The sequence below is a fragment of the Octopus bimaculoides genome, chromosome 20 (assembly GCF_046866305.1).
Source record: "Octopus bimaculoides isolate indiv1 chromosome 20, ASM4686630v1, whole genome shotgun sequence".
NCBI lineage: Eukaryota > Metazoa > Mollusca > Cephalopoda > Octopoda > Octopodidae > Octopus > Octopus bimaculoides.
This window is the reverse complement of record NC_142947.1, coordinates 4,497,944-4,518,918: the sequence shown is the minus strand read 5'-3', so window position 1 is coordinate 4,518,918 and position 20,975 is coordinate 4,497,944. Positions and strand designations below refer to the sequence as shown.

General features: G+C 34.9%; 1 protein-coding gene across 2 annotated transcripts; it reads right to left on the bottom strand.

Moving 5' to 3' along the window:
• Positions 1–2,230: 2,230 nt before the first annotated feature.
• LOC106873090 (allene oxide synthase-lipoxygenase protein) lies at positions 2,231–20,482 on the bottom strand. 2 transcript variants are annotated; one of them, XM_089337877.1, is made up of 17 exons: positions 19,606–20,482; positions 17,104–17,213; positions 14,673–15,160; positions 13,741–13,785; positions 12,931–13,059; positions 12,043–12,140; positions 11,265–11,397; positions 9,199–9,294; positions 8,206–8,302; positions 7,762–7,879; positions 6,602–6,694; positions 6,305–6,365; positions 5,564–5,669; positions 5,065–5,150; positions 3,708–3,890; positions 3,128–3,291; positions 2,231–3,002 (listed from the first exon to the last, which is right to left on the bottom strand). In XM_089337877.1, the coding sequence occupies exons 3-17, from the start codon at positions 15,156–15,158 to the stop codon at positions 2,888–2,890; spliced, it is 2,010 nt and encodes a 669-aa protein (XP_089194003.1). In that variant the 5' UTR covers positions 15,159–15,160; positions 17,104–17,213; positions 19,606–20,482; the 3' UTR covers positions 2,231–2,887. The 2 variants fall into 2 exon arrangements, with proteins under 2 accessions (XP_089194003.1, XP_089194004.1); XM_089337878.1 differs by having other exon boundaries at positions 20,004–20,482.
• Positions 20,483–20,975: the final 493 nt, after the last annotated feature.

Here is a 20,975-nt window from a genome sequence, read left to right as displayed (position 1 = left end):
CCTTCCTTCCCTGAGCGTCTGCTAATACTTTACATGTACCACGTCCTCGCCTTGTTGGTGTTTTGTGTGTTTTTTTTGGGTATTCTTCACTTTTTGGATTTACTATTTTATATATATATATATACTTGTTACACCGTGGAAGTTAGCGAACTGGTTATCTTCTGTTTCTACCTTTCCTTTTTACGTGCTTTATATATATATATATATATATATATATATATATATATATATATATATATATATATATATATATATATATATATATATATATATATATATATATATATCTTGGGGTTCAAGGGCCTCAAACTATTTTACGCCTTGCCAAGACATCTGGAGTAAGGTTTGATGTTTTAAAGGAACAACTTGATCGCCTGGTATCCAAGGACCCCGATGAATCTATTTCACAGCAAGAAACTCAAAAGAGGGCAGCTGTATCGAACTCGGTCCTTCACCAAAGCCAGTCACGTAAGGCTGGACATTGAGAAGATAATTACGTTGTCGATGCTCCTGCATGACCACATGCTTAGGGCTGAAACGTATAAAAGAATAAAAGAATATATATAGTAAGCTCTTGTAGTCATATTACACATCTGTGTATTATTATCAAATAAAACTGTTTTTGTTTTTACGTCTCTGTGCGTCTTGACTTACGTATTTCAAATGTTCGTTGAAAACAATAAATAATAATACTGTGTTGTAGGGAAAATGATACACCCCTCCCACATGACAAAGTGGTATGGTTAAAAGACAAAAAGAAACAGAAAACGGAAAACGAAAACAAAATCTAAAATGTAAAAAGTAAAACGTGATTGCGAAGGAAGCTTTTTACCACACAACCACGCCTGTAAATTGTTCATTAATTTTATCCGAATAACAAAGATAGTCTAGACTATCGCTCGTCTAGGCGATATGTAATATTTAATTATGTCTTTTATTTTATCGATATTTTGTAAAAACATTTTGCGAAGTAATTGACTTCAAAAATAAAAACCGAATAAAATCATATTCAGAAAAAGTTTCAAGGGAAATAACTCACAATACAATCAAGGGAATAAATTATGTAACTTCTAATTGAAAACAAGGGAGGTAACTCTATCCTCAATTTGCATGGGAGATAACTCTATCCTCAATTCGCTGATCCTGGCTCGGAAGAAATTTATTAGACCAACAGACGTCATATTTTTACCAAAAAGTTTTAAATCGCTGTTGTTATCAAGTTAAAAACGGACTTTCTTATTCCAGGAAATGAAGAAGTATTCTTGGGAAAAGAATTTTGCGGAGATTTAAGAGGGAAAATTATAAACATTTTCAGTTGCGAGGCTATTTAAGACGTCCAACTAATCTATAACAATTTAAAATGATTTAATCACAGAATTTATCACTAGGGTACCTTGTTTTCATCGAGAATTCCACAGAAGTTACAAATTATTTTTTTCAGTTTTGCGCAGTAAATGGGTTAAGACATGGATGTCTGAACAAAAGAGGCAAAAGCTTCCCTCCGATGTCCACCTTTGGCTTGTAAGGCGGCGAGCTGGCAGAATCGTTAGCAGGTCGGGCAAAGTGCCAAGCGGCATTTCTTCCTATTCTTTAGGTTCTGAGTTCAAATGCTGCCGAGCCAAAATTGCCTATCACTCTTTCGGGGTCGTTGAAATAAGTACCAGTTGAGTATTGGGGTCAATCTAATGGACTTACGCCTTGCACCGAACTTGCTGGCCTTGTGCCAAATTTTGAGACCAATATGACTAGCTTTTTTAAACAACAGGAGTGACTGTGTGGTAAATAGCTTGCTTATCATCCACATAAGTTCCGAGTTCAGTCCCATTACGTGGCACCTTGGGCAAGTGTCTTCTACTATAGCCTCAGGCCGACCAAAACCGTGTGAGTGGATTTGGTAGACGGAAACTGAAAGAAGCCCGTCGTGTATATATATATATATATATATATATATATATATATATATATATATATGCATGTGTGTCTGTGTTTATGTGTCTGTGTTTGTTCCCCCACCATCGCTTGACAACCGATGGTGGCGTATCTATGTCACCGTAACTTACCGGTTCGGCAAAAGAGACCGATAGAGTAAGTACTAGGATTACAAAGAATAAGTCCTGGGATCGATTTGTTCGACTAAAGGTAGTGCTCCAGCATGGCCGCAGCCAAATGACTCAAACAAATAAAAGAATAAAAGAATAAACGTGTTGAAAACGAATAACACAAAGCGTACTGTAAGAGAAAAATAACGTTTTATTTCTTTGTTATATAATGCACAGCTGTATAACATAAGCACAACATCTGACTATTAGCAAGACTTAACAAAGTTGGTTGCTCGCATTTGTGCTTAATTGCACAGAAATTTCAGTTATATTAATGGAAGAGTAATCTACTCTGTTATAAAATACATAAGTTTATAATGAAACATATTTTATTATATTTCAAACAACATTTTTATATGTTTAATACAATATTCAAAACAAATTGACCCATTCAAATCAAACTGCAGAAGTAAACTTCTTATCGGGAAAACCGCAATATCATAAAATGAAAAATAAATGGAAGATGTAAACGAGACAGAAACGAGGAAAATAGCTGGGGATTGTGGACAGTGCAGAAGCAACTGGTAATTGTGAACCTCAATAAATTTGTTGACTTTTTAAATGTCATATCAGAAATATTCAGTAAATGGTGTCGCTTGGACAAATTTTGACTGAGAGATTGGTAAATTATACCAACAACTAACTGACTAGAGAAACAGAGCTATTAACAAAGAAGTTATGCATATAACTATATATATACATACATACACACACACACACACACACACACACACACACACACACACATATATATATATATATATATATATGTATATGTATGTATATGTTCAAATACTGATGGCATTAGGAACGTTCACAGGGTCCAAGACTTCGTAAGGTATATGTAATGTTTTATTTCTTTTTCTGATTTCTTCCCCAATTTTTTTCAGGTCTGATTGGAAGCTAAAATAGAAATAGAAAGAGTGAAATAGAATGAGTGAAAAAGAAAGGAAATAGGTCAATCGTAAGCAAATGCACGTGATGACGACAATCACTGCAGCGTAGACGTGGTGTATTATAATACTTACTTTGTAATACAACCGACTGCTCTTGGATCATAGATGTAGCGCGTTTCAAAATATCCCAAAGAATTCGTTCCTTTTGAACTTAGTAAATGTGTCACTGATAACACATCAAGGATTTGTTCTTTTTCAAGCAGAGCATCAATGATATCTTTCTCTGTTTTAGGTTCCTAAAACGTAAAATAGTGAAACATTAAAATATAAATAACCGGTAAAAATAGGTAATGAAAACGAATTCATCTGGGTAAAGACACCAGAGTCGTTGAGGCTTTTGGTCTGATCTCGACGCATGTAAGCCGAATCACATTACACGCTTTCTTACTTAATCACATCACATTATCAAATTATCTCATAGTTTCACATATTCTAATTTCATATATTATCGTCAATTGTTATACAGAGTACTTTATCATATATTATTATACGCTACAATATATTATCACGTATTCCAATACAAGATACTAGCATACATTAACACGTATTCCAATACAAGATACTAGCATACATTAACACGTATTCCAATGTAAGATACTAGCATACATTAACACGTAATAACACATTTCCTTTAACCAAAAAATAAACTTACTTTGTCTTTTAACAGCGGTGTCCTTAGCATCGACGGGTAGTTTGCAGGGAAACCATATTCTTCATACTGCAGGAAATTGACGGCGGCATGCGTCACGCTGCAGGTGAAGATAGTTACGGCTAGAATCCATTTTAATTCTTCCTTTGAAGACACGTGACCATTACCATCTTTCATTGGTAAACCCTTTGAAAGATAATAGAAAATATTTCTTATTCAACTACTTTGTATGAAACCAACAGATTTAGGAAACTTCTGTGTGTGTGTGTGTGTGTGTGTTTGTCCCCACTTCATTTGATAAACGGTGTTGGCTTGTTTAGATCCTCGTAAACAAGCAGTTCATAAAAAAAGACCAACAGAAGCGGCATCAGATTAAAAGCAAATACTGCAGTCGATTTGTTCGACGACACTCTGCTCCAGCATAGCCGCAGTTCAGAGACTGAAACAAGTAAACAATTAAACCAAGTGAGTTTTTCTAGTTGTTCCTAGTAAAACACGATACAGCAAGATTAGTAACACACTTTCGCCGACGACGGTATTTAGGCTTTGCCAAGTTTTTATGTTCTCCTGGGTGTTTAAAATAAAGACCACCATTTGATATTTGTTTAGACATTAAGAGAAGATGGAGGAAAAGTGTATCAGATGTCTGTTTCGATGTTAGTGCTGAAAGCGTTTAAATCTATGGAGTCTGAGGAATGTGGGAGATATACAAGACAGAGATAGATAGAGACATACAGAAATATGTATGTATGTATGTATGTATGTATGTATGTATGTATGTATGTATGTATGTATGTACGTATGTATGTATGTATGTACGTATGTATGTACGTATGTATGTATATAGTTATCTAGCTAACTAGCAAGCGAGCTAGCTAGCTTGATAGATAGGAGACAGAGAGAGTGTTACATAGTGCATCCAGTAAATTAATTAAACTTTTAGACATTGCAACAATCCAGTCGGCGTTGCAATCTCTTTACTGCAAGTATTGCGCATGGATGACTATGTCCTGTCTCATAATAGTCACATCATGCTACATAAGTCTCCAATTTTATTTACACACGCTATAGGAATATATATTTAATGCGCTTGGCGATCAGTCGCAAAGTGAGCAGCGAAGGATCTGGAAGTACAACGATTTTGTGTGCAGTTGTGTCTCAGACAAGGAAGCACTTTTACAGAAATATTTCTAATGCTACAACTGACCTAAGGGGAGGGTTGATTGAATCACTTGGTTTTGGTAATGGAAGACTGAGGACCATAGATGAAATGAAAACCATTGATTGTGGAATCTAGAAGATATCGGCTAAAATACAAGAACAACAACAACAGTCTTCAATAATTATTAATATCAAATACCTGTAAGCCACCATCTTCGTGTGATACGGCCATACTTTTTATCCAGTCTTGTATCTCCCAGTCATCACTAATATCGTTTTCATTAACTGAAATTATAATTAACAAAAAAGACCAAAAAATCAACTGTAGAAAGGATGAAAAGTAAAGTCAACGGAATTTGAACTCAAATATAAATACGGACGAAATGGTGTTAAGAATTTTGGCCGGTGTGCTGACGAGTCTGCCAGTCTGCTCCATAACGATATAACGAACATAGACTCGAACAAAGACACAGCCATATTCAATAAGATTATCACTGACACACATGTGTGGGCGAGTGTGTGCGTGTTTATAGCTTGAGTTTGTGCATATTATCTCTCTACTTAATTCCACTGACATAATATTACTAAATATCTCCAATCATTCTGTTTTGTCGAACGGTTTTGATTCTTCCTCACTTGCCCATTTCTCTTTAATGTAACATAATATATAAAAAAGATAACCAAATCGATATAATTACCATAGTAGATATCTATATAGCTGGATACATACTTATATATTGAGTTGTACAATGCAAGCGAATCATCTCTGAAGTAGTATTTGGGTAAAACATTCGGGTCATCAACCTGAAATCAGAGACCAAGGGTAATATTTACGCGGGCAAATTGAAACGTATCACAAAAAATAACAGTGCCAATAGAACCGGTCGATAGCAATGGAAGCGGTGTTTTAATCTACATCTAAAGCTATGTTCATAGGTAAGATTTGGTTGTGAGAAATTCGTTATCAGTAGAGATCCAAATAATTAATTACAGTATAAATTGCATGAATATTTACAAACATATACAAACATATACAGAACAGCTCCATGGTTGCTCGCCTTGCTAGAAGCAGCAACCCACTACTTCCAGATATACATCGTTTGTTCATAAAAATAGGATTAGTTGATGAGTACAGCTTATTTGATGTAGCGCTCTAGTTTTGAAAATGAAACACCATGGATAAAGGATAGGAAAAGGCAATCACTGTAACATGTCTGATTAAAGATCTGCGTGATAGGGGTTGCTTTGATTTAAACACCAAAACATCAAAAGCTCGATGTGATGAGAGGTACAAAAACCATACAAGGACGCATTCGATGGACTTATAGATTCTTCTCATTAGAATGAATAATTACGGCAAGAATACCGTGGGCCTCCCCACTCTATAAAGGTTAACCTGAGTCTAAAGAAACAAAATAAACAACACGAAAATTACTTACTTTTCGGTTTGCGAAATCATTAGCAGGAATTCCATCTCGATAAAAATCCCATCGTTGTACGCTTAAAAAAGAAAAATACAGATATTACCATTATTTAAAAGCAAAAACTGTTTCTGTGATATTTTTGAAATTGTGTGTATATATATATATATATATATATGTAGAATATTGCATTTGCGTAGGCTATCTACAAAATAATTTAACAAACCAAAAAAGTAGTTCACGTACAGTAAATTGTACTTGAGCTCAGATCGATGCACAGTGCATTATTCAGACGATGTCTTGAAGATATCTTACCTTTTGTGAAACAGCTCAACCAATCCACCTGATTCTATTGTCATTGTTTTGTCGACCCAACCTCCGGGTGATGCAAGTCTTTCAAATGCAAGTCTATAAACAGATTAAGCAAATTCAAAATGCTTTGTGGATAAATAGAAGTATTTACACATAGACACATATAAACAGATGTAGTTTACACATCTCATTCGTTATTTTTATTAACATGTTCCTAATTTGAAATCCGTAGACACTCTACGGCTTCATCGATGTTGTACACTCCACAATTAGACATAACAGAATCCATTTCGAGATATTTGTTCTGTGTCTCTTGAAATACTTTCACGAAATTTCTATCTCTCTCTTTCTCTCGTTCTACCATTCTCGGCACTCGCCATGATAGATCGCTAACCACTAAACCTTTTTTTTTGTTTTCTCTCTCTGCTTAATTCTGTGTTCCTTTCTGTCGAAGAGCGTAGGCTCGAAACGTAAAAGACTTTCTCACTTCTCGAGCGTTAAAGTAATACATCTGTTTATTGTTCACACACCCGTCTTCGTCTTTTGATTTTTTTTGTAAATTCTCACCCCCACTCTCTCTCTCTCTCTCTCTCTCTCTCTCTCTCTCTCTCTATATATATATATATATATATATATATATATATATATATATATATATGTAGATAAAGATATAGATATAGATATATGTATGTATGTGTATGTGCGTAAGTATGTGTGTGTGTGTGCGTGCGTTATATATATACACACACACAAAGTTTGTGTTTGTATCTGTGTATATCCTTCTGCACTTCATATTCTTTCGAATGTATCCATTTCCGGTTCTCCTCTGCCGCGACAATGCTCAATCTGGTTTTTATTATACATTTACATACCTCTTGAAAGGCTTTTAGAAACCTTTTATTAAACTTATGTATATGAATATACACTCGCGTAACAGGCGTTAAACGTATACTTGAGTTACAGGAGTCACACTTACATAACAGGAGTTACATTTTCATAAAAAAATATACACTGTACAACAGGAGTTAACCTTATCTAAAATGTATACTTGAAAAGAACGGCTCACTTTTTGTTGCTGAAGAAATCAAAACTAAAAATTATAGAAGCTGTCTCTTGCTATTTCAAAGACAAAAGAAAAAAATAAATAAATAAAAGGAACTTACTTGTTGATGGCCAAAAGGAAAAGAGTGTGAGGAGCCAAAAGCTTGTAGACTGGATGTGACACAGACATATTCCTGTGCAGTGCAAGAACAACCACTTCCATCAGTAAATGAGTTAAACCTACAATAAATAAATATATATATATCTTTATATGATTGAATGTGTGCATATATATATATATATATATACTGAGTATTCTTGAAATAAATTATAATGTATCTCTAATCTTCGAGTTCACAGAAATTTCGAATTCTAGACTTTATACATCGCTCAGTTTGATATCTTCCAGTTTTCTTATTCTTTTATTTATTAGACCTCATCACAATTCTTCCAAAATGGACTCAGAACGTAGCAACAGACGAGGCGCTTAGCAGCATTTCATCCGGTGTGCTAACGATTCTGCCAGCTCGTTATGATAATAATAATAATGATAATGATAATAATACCTAGGTGCATAACAGATTGATGGTAACTGGAATCAGCCAGATTAAACCACATTTTTGCAAGAGTCCAAACGCCCCAGTCATCAGTAGGAAGGAAGACCTAAATGATAAGAAAAATTGCAATACGTCATTAGTCAATTATATGGACAGCTACAAAAAGCCACGTACACACATTTACATACATTCGAGCACACACACACATACACGCCATTACTCAGGCTAATCAATAGATATTAATAAGTTAAATTGTAAACACGTTACTCTACATTATGTGGATGTATGTAGAACATTTTAAACACAGGCACACGGGATTTTCAGTGATTAAACAAAGTAATTTGAAGCTTCATATCCATATTAAACCTCAAATAATCATCAAATTATAGACACGTAACCGTTTACATTATTTACATTATTTACATTTGACGGATATTTGTCCTTATCTTGTTTGTTGTTAACACAACGTTTCGGCTGATATACCCTCCAGCCTTCATCAGGTGTCTTGGAGAAATTTCGAACCTGGGTTAATTTTCGATGTTATTATTATTATTATTATTATTATTATTATTATTATTATTATTATTATTATTATTATTATCATCATCATCATCATCATCATCATTATTATTATTATTATTATTATTATTATTATTATTATTATTATTCAGGTCACTGGGCATATGGCGTAGTAGTTAAGAGCGCGGGCTACTAACCCCAAGATTTCGAGTTCGATTCCAAGCGTGACCTGAATAATACCTGAATAAAAGGGTTTCAATCAAAGAAATTTTAATTCTATTATTCTGTAAAATAATATTTAATTAGTTTAAATGTACACAAATGCATAAAAATAATTTTTAATTCCATTAGACATTCTAAAATACTATTAAATTTCATTCAACTTTAAAAAAAGGTAAAATCGGATAGAACTTATGGGATGACCTGATAAAAGAAAAGAAAAAGGAAATTTTAGTGAAACAAAATTTTTATTGAAATACTTACAGGATTATCTGGTCCCTTCTGTTGTTGCAATTGTATTGCAATTGGTACCAAATTGTTTTCCGAATTTAGCATAAATAATGCTATGGGAGCACAAAGCTGAAATATATATATAGATATATACAATGTTTAAGATGTTTATCAGTAAAGTAAATGGTGCGTATATAACTGGATATGTCTTCGATTTCATTCCATAGTTAAAAGTTTACAATCGTTGATCATAGTAGTAATATTATAGAGATGAAAGTAAAATGGATTACATATTCGAAGACAGGCTTTGTTAGTTCTACCACGCCACGGCATTTGGAAGTAATATGATTCTATGTGGTATGAGTAAATGCTAGGTTGTCGTCTGTAATGCCTCTGGGATAAGAGATGTTTTTCTTTGAAGTTCTCGAGAAAGAATTGAGTGCGTGTGGCAATTTGAAATTATTCGAAATTGTGTCAGGACTACTGATTATGTGGAATCCTTTGTGAAACAGAAGTCACTTGACTGATTCGGTCTTAAATATTTATTTATTTCCCTAACACTGCCCATAATTTGTAGTATCTCCCTTGTTACTCGCTTTCCAGTCATGCTCTGGTGTTTTCTCGGCAGCTTTGACGAAAGAATTTGTTAATGCCGTCGCTATGTTGCTCGTTGTCGCAAGCGAAGTTCAGGGAATGATCGTATTTTGGACTTACGATGCGTCACGACCCATTGCCCAAAGCCACGCTGACAGGAAGTGTGGAGCAAAAGATCGTCAAATACGTTTATGTTCTGACACTGTCAAAGAATTGACCGGAAACTGGTGCCTGGCTGATTGTTTGCAGCACACCGGAAAGAACTGGAAACTGTGGGAAGATTCCCACTTGGACCCAAAGAGGGTGCATGACTGACTGTTTGCATGCAGCACACCGGAAAGAACTGGAAACTGTGGGAAGATTCCCACTTGGACCCAAAGAGGGTGCATGACTGATTTAGAGATTATACTCCTTATTCGAATGGAATCTATTGATGTTTTGGTTTGTTTCTTTGAATTAGCGAGGCAGACCGTCATCAATGTAATCATATTCCATAGTTTATCAATCATTTCTAACCTGTTCCACATAACACAGAAAACATGAATTGCAGTAACCTGGCAATACTGATAAACTGAGTCAAAATGTAATGCTGTTTACAACCGTCAGTCTGAAGGAATTAGAAGCAAAGAAATGTATTATTGCCATATGTCAGATTAACCCGATGGAGAAAAACAAACAAAAAAACAAAACAAACAAAACCATTATTTTCATTGTTAACGTTTACTCTAAGTTTTCAGTTGTCCCACAGCGGCGGTGTGTCTGCTTTTAGATATGTTTACTTTTTGTGCTTACAATAAACGTTTTGTTCTGTTTAAACCAAGCGTAGATGATGGCTAACGTTACACACACACACACACACACACACACACACACACACACACACACACACACACACACACACACACACACACACACACACAGACTTACGCGCGCACTTATAAACATATATATATATATGTATATACATGTGCACATACACATCTATATCTAAATATACAGGGCGCGTAAGATATTTGAGGACAGGTTTACGTTTATATAAAGAAAAAAAACCTATATAATAACAGATAATAACTTTATTTCTCAAAAAATACTCTGAGGATAAAAGTAAACCTTCTTTTCTATAATGTTATTCAATAAAGCCACCTTCAGCTTCGACGGCTGCTTCTGTATGAGAACTAAATCATTTACCTGCTCGAATCATGTGGTCCTGGTTCATTTTGGACATTAATATGATTATGGGAGTTTTCAAAGAATCTTTGGTGTATTAGTTTAACAGTCGGGAAGAATACAAAAGTCTTTTATGTTTTGAGTCCATGCTTTTCGACAGAAAGGAATATGTGAAAGAAATGGGGAAAGAACTACCAAAACGTAGAGAGAAAAACTGTAGAGAGTTCAGCGGTCCAACATGGTGGAATGGCTAGAAAAGATGTTGAATGAAAGGGATATGGATATATATATATATATATATATATATATATATATATATATACACAACATACACTTACGTCAAATCCTTCTTTGTGACCAATGCCTTCCAAAATTTCGAAGTCTGCGTAAAATAGTCGTTTCTCTTGGATTAATCCTTCCAATGTTTCTCCTTTCAGAACTGGTTTCATCATTTCCTCATCCACTCCAAGTCTTCAAGCAGCAAGAAATAAAATAAGAAAAAAGAGAATCATTGGAAATTATTGGTTGTCTGCATTGGCAAAAATATTTTATGAATTTTGTAAATTTTACATAAACTTACGTTTTAGGGAGAAGGGAACTCTCACTATTAGCGCAAAGTACTTTTGTTGCAATAATAAAAAAACGAAAATGATTTTTTTCTCTCCACAACACATGAATTTATCTAAGTTTAGAAATTAACAAGAATCAATAAATATCTGAAAGCAAAATTTGAAAACACATATTTTTGTGTCATCTGAAATACTCTACGGACTTCTGTGTTGCTTAACGATTCACAAATATTTAACTTTTCTGGAGCCCTAGAAGTCATAAGCCCTATTACCTAGTTTCGCTGGCGCATAAGTAACCGGAATTACAACATCATCCGTAAATGGGATACCGGTCCGTTGCAGGTTGAAAGGCTAGCAATTCTAAGGAGAGAGAACATGTCGACTGCTACTTAATGTTATTGGCCCCGAAGGGATGAATAGCAAGGTTGACCTTGGTGAGATTTGAACTGAGAACGTAAAGAGCCGGAAGAAACGATCCTGCCGTTTCGCCACATTAAATATTTAACTCAATCCTGTTTAAATATGAAATAGGCAAATATTAACTTACTTTGAAGGGATTTCTTCACACAATTTTATTGATTTGGGGTTACAACCGTTTAGTCGTTGATATCCAAACCATGTGTCTTCGTTCCAATATGAACAAACCTATGATGGATAACATAAATAAACTTAAGCATTTATTTCTAATACAGGCACAAGGCCTCCAAGCATTGTTCGTGCGAGTAGAAGTTACCGTTAATTAACGTCAAACCACAGAAGCTGATTAGCATAAATTTGAACGATTCGGAGGAATGAAAGATAATGTTGACTTTAGTAGTATTGGTAGTAAACAATGTAAGGCATTTTGTGCGACGCACTAGGAAGCCTATGTATATGCTCAACTTGCAAGAATTAACTTTCAAATGCCCTTCAGATCAATCCTTACAGTCTTTAAGAATATGTTAACAAAACTATGTTGGAAAATATAGTAAAAGATACATGATATATTAGTGAAATTGACCGAATGGTCATAAATGGAAAACATTTGAAAAACTGTCTGTCAAATGTTGGTCAATCGGAACTTTCGTTTCCTCATAACCACTATAGTACATCAGCTAAGATGGCCGCTGTCCCCTTCCGGATGTTTTGTTTGAGTTCTAAAGCCGTGCTTGTTTTCTCAACATACACTATTTCCTTCAAGTAACTGTAAGAAATTTTCCGGTAGAGTTAGATCCAGAGTGATCCTGACAGCCAATGGATATGATCAAATCAGGACATGAAGTGTCCAAGTAGTTGCCGACAGCTTTCCATTGGGAGTCATGCCGTGGGACTCGTGACACCATCTTGTGGCATCAAAATTGTGTAAGATCAAGTCGCTACAATGTGTCCAACTATTATGGGACACATTTCATTAAAAATTAATAAAAATGGAAACTAACAGGTTTACGGTGCTCACCTTCGGTTTCGTTATACATTCTTTGCAGTAAATGTTAGTTAGGTCATCTAGCTTCTTCCAGGTATCAGTTGTGATTCCAGTAAACCAATTTTTCAGAATCCCTTCCCACTTGGTTATTAACAGGTGCCTCTGAAGTGAAAGGTTTCGTTGTGATTAAGATGCAAAAGGTAACGTATACCTGGGCGTAAAGGAAAATAACCGATTCGGAAGATATGTTCGTTCGACGCTTCATGCAATCTTCCGACATCCTCTAGACACACAGGTCTCCCATCACATTATAGAATCACACACACAGAGGCACACAGACACAGACACACACGCACACGCACGCATGCACACGCACGCACGCACGCAACCCTACACCAACACCCACCCACCCACCCGCACGCACGCACACACACACACACACACACACACACACACACACACACACACTCACACACACTCACACACAATGCTGTGCTAGCTTTCGTTGATTATACATACATACTTACATGCATGCATACATACATACACAGACAAACAGACACACACACACACACGCACACATATAAAGTATGTGTTTCAATGATGGGGCTTATTTTTAACGCAAGCAAATCAAAAGGAAACAAACACATTTATTAAGCAAATTGTATAATACTCCAAAAATTAAATGTATCCTTGCAAATAAGCATACATGTATATATACGTACAGCTACATATATATATATATATATATATATATATATATATATATATATATATATATATATATATATATATATATATATATATATAGGTGTGTGTGTGTATATCAAAACAAATTCTTACCTGGTATTCATTCGAGAATTCTTCATCAACAGGCAAACTTTCCAGCTGTTCAATTAAAAGTAGAAAAAGATTATCAACATTGATTAGATTATTTAACTCATTATAATAAATTATGTTAATGGCGGTTGATTGGGAGGATCAGTGAAGTGACCGTCAATTTGATCTTGAGCCTTTTTATATTCCGAGTTCAAGTCCTCCAAGGATACCTGGGGAGAGATCGATAATATAAAGCAGCAGTCAATACTGATGCCGCTGTGATCACTTGAATCATTCGCAGACCCTCGATAAAAATGTGTGATCTCACGTTGATGGCTGGCAATCTTCTGATTGATTACAACTGGACATGGCTACAATTATCAGGGAGAGGCAGAGGTTGTATGAATTAAAATGTTATAGTTCTCTCCCTTGCATATCTTTACGATAATTGGTCATTACCGTTCATGATTATTTCCTTTACATCATGAACGCAATTCCAATTGTTTGAATATTCTTTTGTATTTGTCTGATTTTCCGTTTCTTTTGATGATTCTCCGTCACTTACGACTATGAACAATCAAATGTTCAGTCAACTGACCAACCAACTCGTTAACTTAACGTATACGTGGTTAAATGTAACAATGAAGGACCTTTGAATTACAGGTATAATCCATCCGATGGTTGTTCACACATGTCTTAATTTTCCGTTGCAAGGAAGTAAAAGAGTTGAATTAATTTTTTGGATTGAATTTTCTTCCCTGAAATCTTTTTGCTATCTATTTTACTGATACAGATTTTACTTGCAGATTATACAAGATTAAAGTCGTGTTTTCTGTACTGACTTCGCTACCTTTTGCTAATTTTTCTTTGATTTTTGTTACCCTTCGTTCTTTGAATTGCGAAAACATCTAGAGAAGAATATAGATTGTACTTGAACATACTAAAAATATACTCACCTTGGCAGGAGATCCATCCTGATGTTTTAACTTGTATATCTCTCGTTTGTACTTGATTTCGTTTTCTCGTTGCTCTTTATCCGGATCATTCTGTGGTAAGAATGTATCCCAAGGATAAAGAGTATAATGGATGGATGGCCTTATCCAACGGAAAACAGGAAACGTTACGCTCTTTCTAGTAAACCCACGTACCAATTCCAGTGTTTGTATGAACCAAGTTGAAGATGTTAATTCGACCGTGGGCTTTTCGGTCCAGAGTTCAATTTTTTTCACTTCTGTAAACGATTCCGGGAGTTGAATATCAAAAGTGTCGAGGGCCCCGATTTTAAAATCATTTTTCCAGAAGTTGTCCACAAGGATCTTCTCACTGCTGTCATCCGAAGTATCGTATAATATAACATAGACGCTAGCATCAGTTGCTGCTCCTTTCTGGTCACCAGTTCGAATCCGGAGTGTGACGTTATGGCTTGATTGCATAAGACTCATTTCTGTTTATATGGAAATAGAGAATGAATAACTCAAATATATTATTATAGTTGGGCCAAAAGCAGTTTCCGATTTAGTATACATATATACATACATACATACATGCATGCATGCATGCATGCATACGTAAACACACACACACACACACACACATGTATGTATGTATGTATGTATGTATGTATGTGTGTGTTTTTTTCAAGATATCCTTGGCCTGAAGAGTAGCCTGTGGTATACACCCCGCTTGGACATTCACCATTTCTGAGGTTCCGCTCGCTATGAAACATATTTAGCCCGGATCTTATCTACTCCATTCCTTAACTCTTGTATTCTTATTCGCACACCCGGCAACGCTGGGTCGCCTACCGTGAAATATAAAAAGAACTTTTTTCAGTTTATCGCACTTCGATACGAAAGAAATCCACAACCTTCCGTCTCAATAAACCACTATTGTCCTTGAAAGTTGTTTTGTCGATTTACTACGTATTGCTTGAAGCTAACCTTCTTCCTACACCTCGATTCCTGAATCTCATATATATAAATATATATATATATATATACGTACACACACAAGTAGGCACATAAATGCAAAAGAAGGCGGTAAAAATAATACTCGAATACCCAAGAAGAGTTATATGCTTTTATGAATGCTGCAAAATCTTTACAAAACGTTCGTCGGGAACGTGAAACTCCGAGTAACAGTTTTATGATAAAAAAGAAAACAATGAAATAATATATATTTTCTGCCTTCAATCGTATTTGAAACCACGTACTATGTTTATGAAAATATGATTTAATTTTAAATGAGGAATTTTAATAACGTATTTCACACTCAGACGGCCCCTAAATATTCTTGATCTAACAACACTGTGGGTGTCAGAGTAATTGTTTGGTATGTCTATGCTATGTTTACTAGAGAAGATGTCTTGTAGAAGATGATGCTGATTGGAATGGCAGTTGGAAGAAGATGTAGGCTTGCATTTTTCAAGTAAGATGGGAAAAATCTTTGCAATCATTTTCCGAGCTTGTTAATCATGCAGTCCTCCTCAACTTGACACGATTGCCAAGACAGAGCGAGAGAGAGAGAGAGAGAGAGAGAGGGGTAAGAGAGAGAAGAGATACAGAGAGGGAGACAGAGAAAGAGAAAGAACGACAGAGAGAGCCACCTAGGGTTTGCATTTCCCATATACAATTAGGAGCTGGCCGTCACTGAGAATAATACGCAATCCATGGCTGGCAGACTTGTGCGTACATATAAGCACACACGCAAGAACTTATAGCGGCAGTGATATGCAAAGGGATAACTAGATTGGTACATAGATGTATAGGAAGAGAGATAGATAGAAAGGCTGAGATTCAGACGCACAAATAAATATACAGATAAATAGAGTTTTTGATAGATTAATGGGAACACAGATGGGCAAATATAGAGGTAGATAGATACATTAATAGAGAGTTACAGGGATAAGTAAATAAATAGATAGAACGTTACACAGATGGAGAAATAGAGAGATAGTTATGCAGATTATTAGACAGATACATAGATAGATAGAAAGAAGAAGAGACAAATAGATAGATTAATAGATATATAGACACATATACACAAGCATACGTAGAGATACATATTGCATTATTTGATTGTTACATTTGGTAATACAAATAATCTTTTCTACTCCAGACACAAGGTCCGAAATTTTGGGGAAAGGGGTCAGTCGATTAGATCTACCCCAGTACGCAACTGGTACTTAATTTATCGACCCCGAAATGATGAATTTGAACTCAGAACCGTAAAGACAGACGAAATACCGCTAAGCATTTCGCCTGGCGTGCTAACGGCTCTGCCAGCTCGCTGCCTTAAAAATAAAAAAAACACTTCAAGGCGTGATTCCAGCATGGCCACGGTCCTTTGATAATACAAATAATGACATAAAAAAGGTCTTATATTTACCTGTTGTACTGATGTGCGTTAAACAATAGAATTCCTTCCTTATTCGAAAGCAAATCTTTATGTTGAGGCAAACAATTACAAGCGATCTGGTTGGGCGAGGTGAGAGTTTTCTTTACAAACGAATAAAATAAGGATTAATTTGAAGAAAGAAAAAATAGAGAAAGTGGGAGTAAAATAATTGAGTATGTATGTGTGTATGAGTGTGTGCGTGTGTGTATGTGCGTATGTGTGCGCGTGATATGTAATGTTAACAGAATTACGTATAACAAAACAAGTTTCCTTTCTTTTACTTCCTTGTCTGAAAACTGCAAACAGATGTTTATTCCGCTAGATCTGCTCAGCTGAGATGTTTGCAGACTGAGGGCGCACAATGACCTTGATTTACACACGGTCAAATATATATATGTATATATGTGTGTGTGTGTGTTTCTGTGTATACATATACATACATATATATATATATATATATATATATATATATATATATATATATATATATATATATATGTATATGTATGTATATGTATGTATGTATGTATGTATATATATATATATATATATATATATATATATATATATATATATATATATATATATATATATATATATATATATATATATATATATATATATATATATATATATATATATATACATACATATACATATAAATGCATGTATATACATGTATATGCATATATATATATATATATATATATATATATATGTATATGTATGCATATATACATAAATATATGCATGTGTTCATATACATATATATACATACACTTAGATATAAATGTATGTATATACATGTTTATGCATATATATATACATATATGCATATATATATATACATAAATACATATATATATATATATATATATATATATATATATATATATATATATGTATATATATATATATATATACATATATATGTATATATATATGTATATATATATATATATATACATATATATATATATATATATATATATATATATATATATATTCCCACACCCTGACTTATGTCACAGTCTAGTCAACACCCCCCACCCTCAAGCCACACAATACATATACTTCACAATTGCTTGAACCCCCACCTCCTGGCACTCAGTACATAGCAGCACGCACTATTACTTGGAATCCATTACCATACACACACACAAACACACACACAGATACACACACGCACACTCACACACATACACTCTCTCTCACACTCTCTCTCACACTCTCTCTCACACTCTCTCTCACACTCTCTCTCACTCACATTCACGCACGCACACGCAAGCACAATATGACATACATACGCATAACCACAGCCCTCCACCCAAAAAAGCTGTCACTCGTCTCTTCGTACACACTCACTAAAGTAAACACACACACCCACTTACAAGTATACACATACACGCGTACACCGACAAACAGACAGACAGACTCACACTGGCACAAATAAAAGATAGGCAGAAAGACACATGCTCCGTCACATTTATACACAATAATCACACGCACACACCATCCCGAAGGAATAATATACACATATATATTACATATATACATTCACACATGCATATATACATACATTACATATATACGTAGGTGCACACATGTATTGTATGCATACATATATATACAAACATACATACCTACATTACAGACATTGCATATATGGTACATACACAAGAGGGGTGTTGAGAAGTTCCTGACTGTAAGGGAATCGCGAAAAGCCTGTCGGAGGCCCAACCATCCGAGTTCTTTTTATAGGGTTTAGAAAAACTAAAGGACCGTTGCAATAAGTGTGTCTGTCTGTGGAAAGTATGTTGAATAAAATCATAATTAACTGATTCTCCTGTATTTTCTTTTGCCCAAAGCCAGGAACATTTCACGACCCCCTCGTGTGTGTGTGTGTGTGTGTGCATATATATATATGTACACACTCACACACACATATATAGATAAACACATACACACACACATATATTTCGTCCGTCTTCCTTTCCTCTTGGACTTTCTTCCGTCTCCTGTTTCTGACGAAGAGCCATGCTCGAAACGTAAAACTACCTTTCGTTCTTTCCTTGAGCGTCTGCTGATACTTTGCATGTACCACATCCTCGTGTTGTTGTTTTTTTCTTGTTGCGTTTGTTCTTCATCTTTTTGAGATTTACGATATATATATATATATATATATATATATATATATATATATATATATATATATATATATATATTTATATGCATGTATACATATATGTACATAATTACATATATATGTATAAACATATGCATATATGTGTACAGGACGTCATAAAACGTAAACAACTTGAAACACGAAATACGTGCTGTATATATATATATATATATGCGTATGTATATACAGGGGTTGGACAAAATAATGGAAACACCTAGCATCATAGCATCATTGTGAAATATCTATAAAACCGCCAAAAGCTTGTTTTATTTTTATGTAAAAGAGTCGTATGAAATTTAGATACTTACTATCAGGTGAGCGCAAGTGTGTACGTACACACACACATACACACACACACACACACACACACATACACACACACATATATATATACACACATACGCATATCCACACACACGCACACTCACGCGCACACACGTACACACATATATACAGATACACACTCATGCATGCACACTAGCACGTGCGTGTGTACGCGCGCACGTGTGAGTGTGTGTGCTCGCGCGAGCCTATGTATGTATGTATGTATGTATGTATGTATATCCTGGTTGTTGATAATTTTCTCCGGATCCCACATATATACATACGTTATGCCTGAAAATATAATGGAGTCGTTTCACCTGTTGCTTCATTAATAATAAAATCAGGTGAACATGGAGAAATAGCGACGGCAGAAAATACTTACATAATAGAAGTAAGTGGAAAACAAAGGTAAAGAGGTGAGAAGTCCACGGCTGGAAAGCCGTCTTGTGGGAACTGACATGTGGTAACAACACCACAAGAGACGCAAAATTTTACTTTGAATCTGATTTTTTTTCTTACTTTCTGCTGCCAACTGTTATTTTCACCTGATAAAAAAAGGAAGAAAAAACAAAACGAACGGAAGGTCTCTCCTTTTCTTCCTGTCTATGTCACCATTTTCTCTATTCTCCCTGTCTATCTTTCTCTCTCTCTCTCTCTCTCTCTCTCTATATATATATATATATATACACACACACATATATATATACTTATATCACAGGTACTTATTTATATTATTTTGACAGGAAAAGGCAAACTCGACATCAGCGGACTTTGAACGCAGAACGTAAAGTTGGACGAAATGCCGCTAAGCATTTTGTCCGGTGCGGAAACGATTCTGCCAGCTCGCTACCTGATATATTTTAGCTAATATTGTATTTATACACAGACGTGCCTGTCAGCCATATGGATTTATGGCTGCAATAAGATCCTTTTTCACCGTTTTTATTTCTTATAATTACCGAAAACCAGGTTATGGCTAGGAATTTGTTTTCTGCTTATTATATTATCCATCTGTTATTATATAAATTATTTCTGTTATTCTCTCGTTAAGAATAATTAATTGATTATGGAATTCTTGTAATTACTATAATTCATGTTAGAGTCTCATTTTTGTTGTTATTATATCCTGGTTGGTGGTAATTTTCTCCGGATTCGACGAATTTCAACTTTTACGAGCACAAACTGTTGTTGTTGCTGTTGTTGTTACTTGGATCGAACTTTCCAACTCGGGTAACTTCCTAACTACGATAAAACATATTCTCTTGTTCTTTTAGACACATACGCAGATTGTCTCTTTCTTTTTCTGTCCGTCTCTCTGTCTCTCTCTCTGTCTGTCTCTGTCTCTCTCTCTCTC

What these genes read in the sequence shown, in the direction of transcription:
- LOC106873090 (XM_089337877.1), bottom strand. Translation starts at nt 15,158, where the DNA reads ATGAGTCTTATGCAATCAAGCCATAACGTCACACTCCGGATTCGAACT. An exon ending in AGGATGGATCTCCTGCCAAG is followed by an intron (nt 13,786 to 14,672) that starts GTGAGTATATTT and finishes TTAATTGAACAG; the next exon opens with CTGGAAAGTTTGCCTGTTGA. An exon ending in TCAATCTGTTATGCACCTAG is followed by an intron (nt 7,880 to 8,205) that starts GTATTATTATCA and finishes TATTTATTGTAG; the next exon opens with GTTTAACTCATTTACTGATG.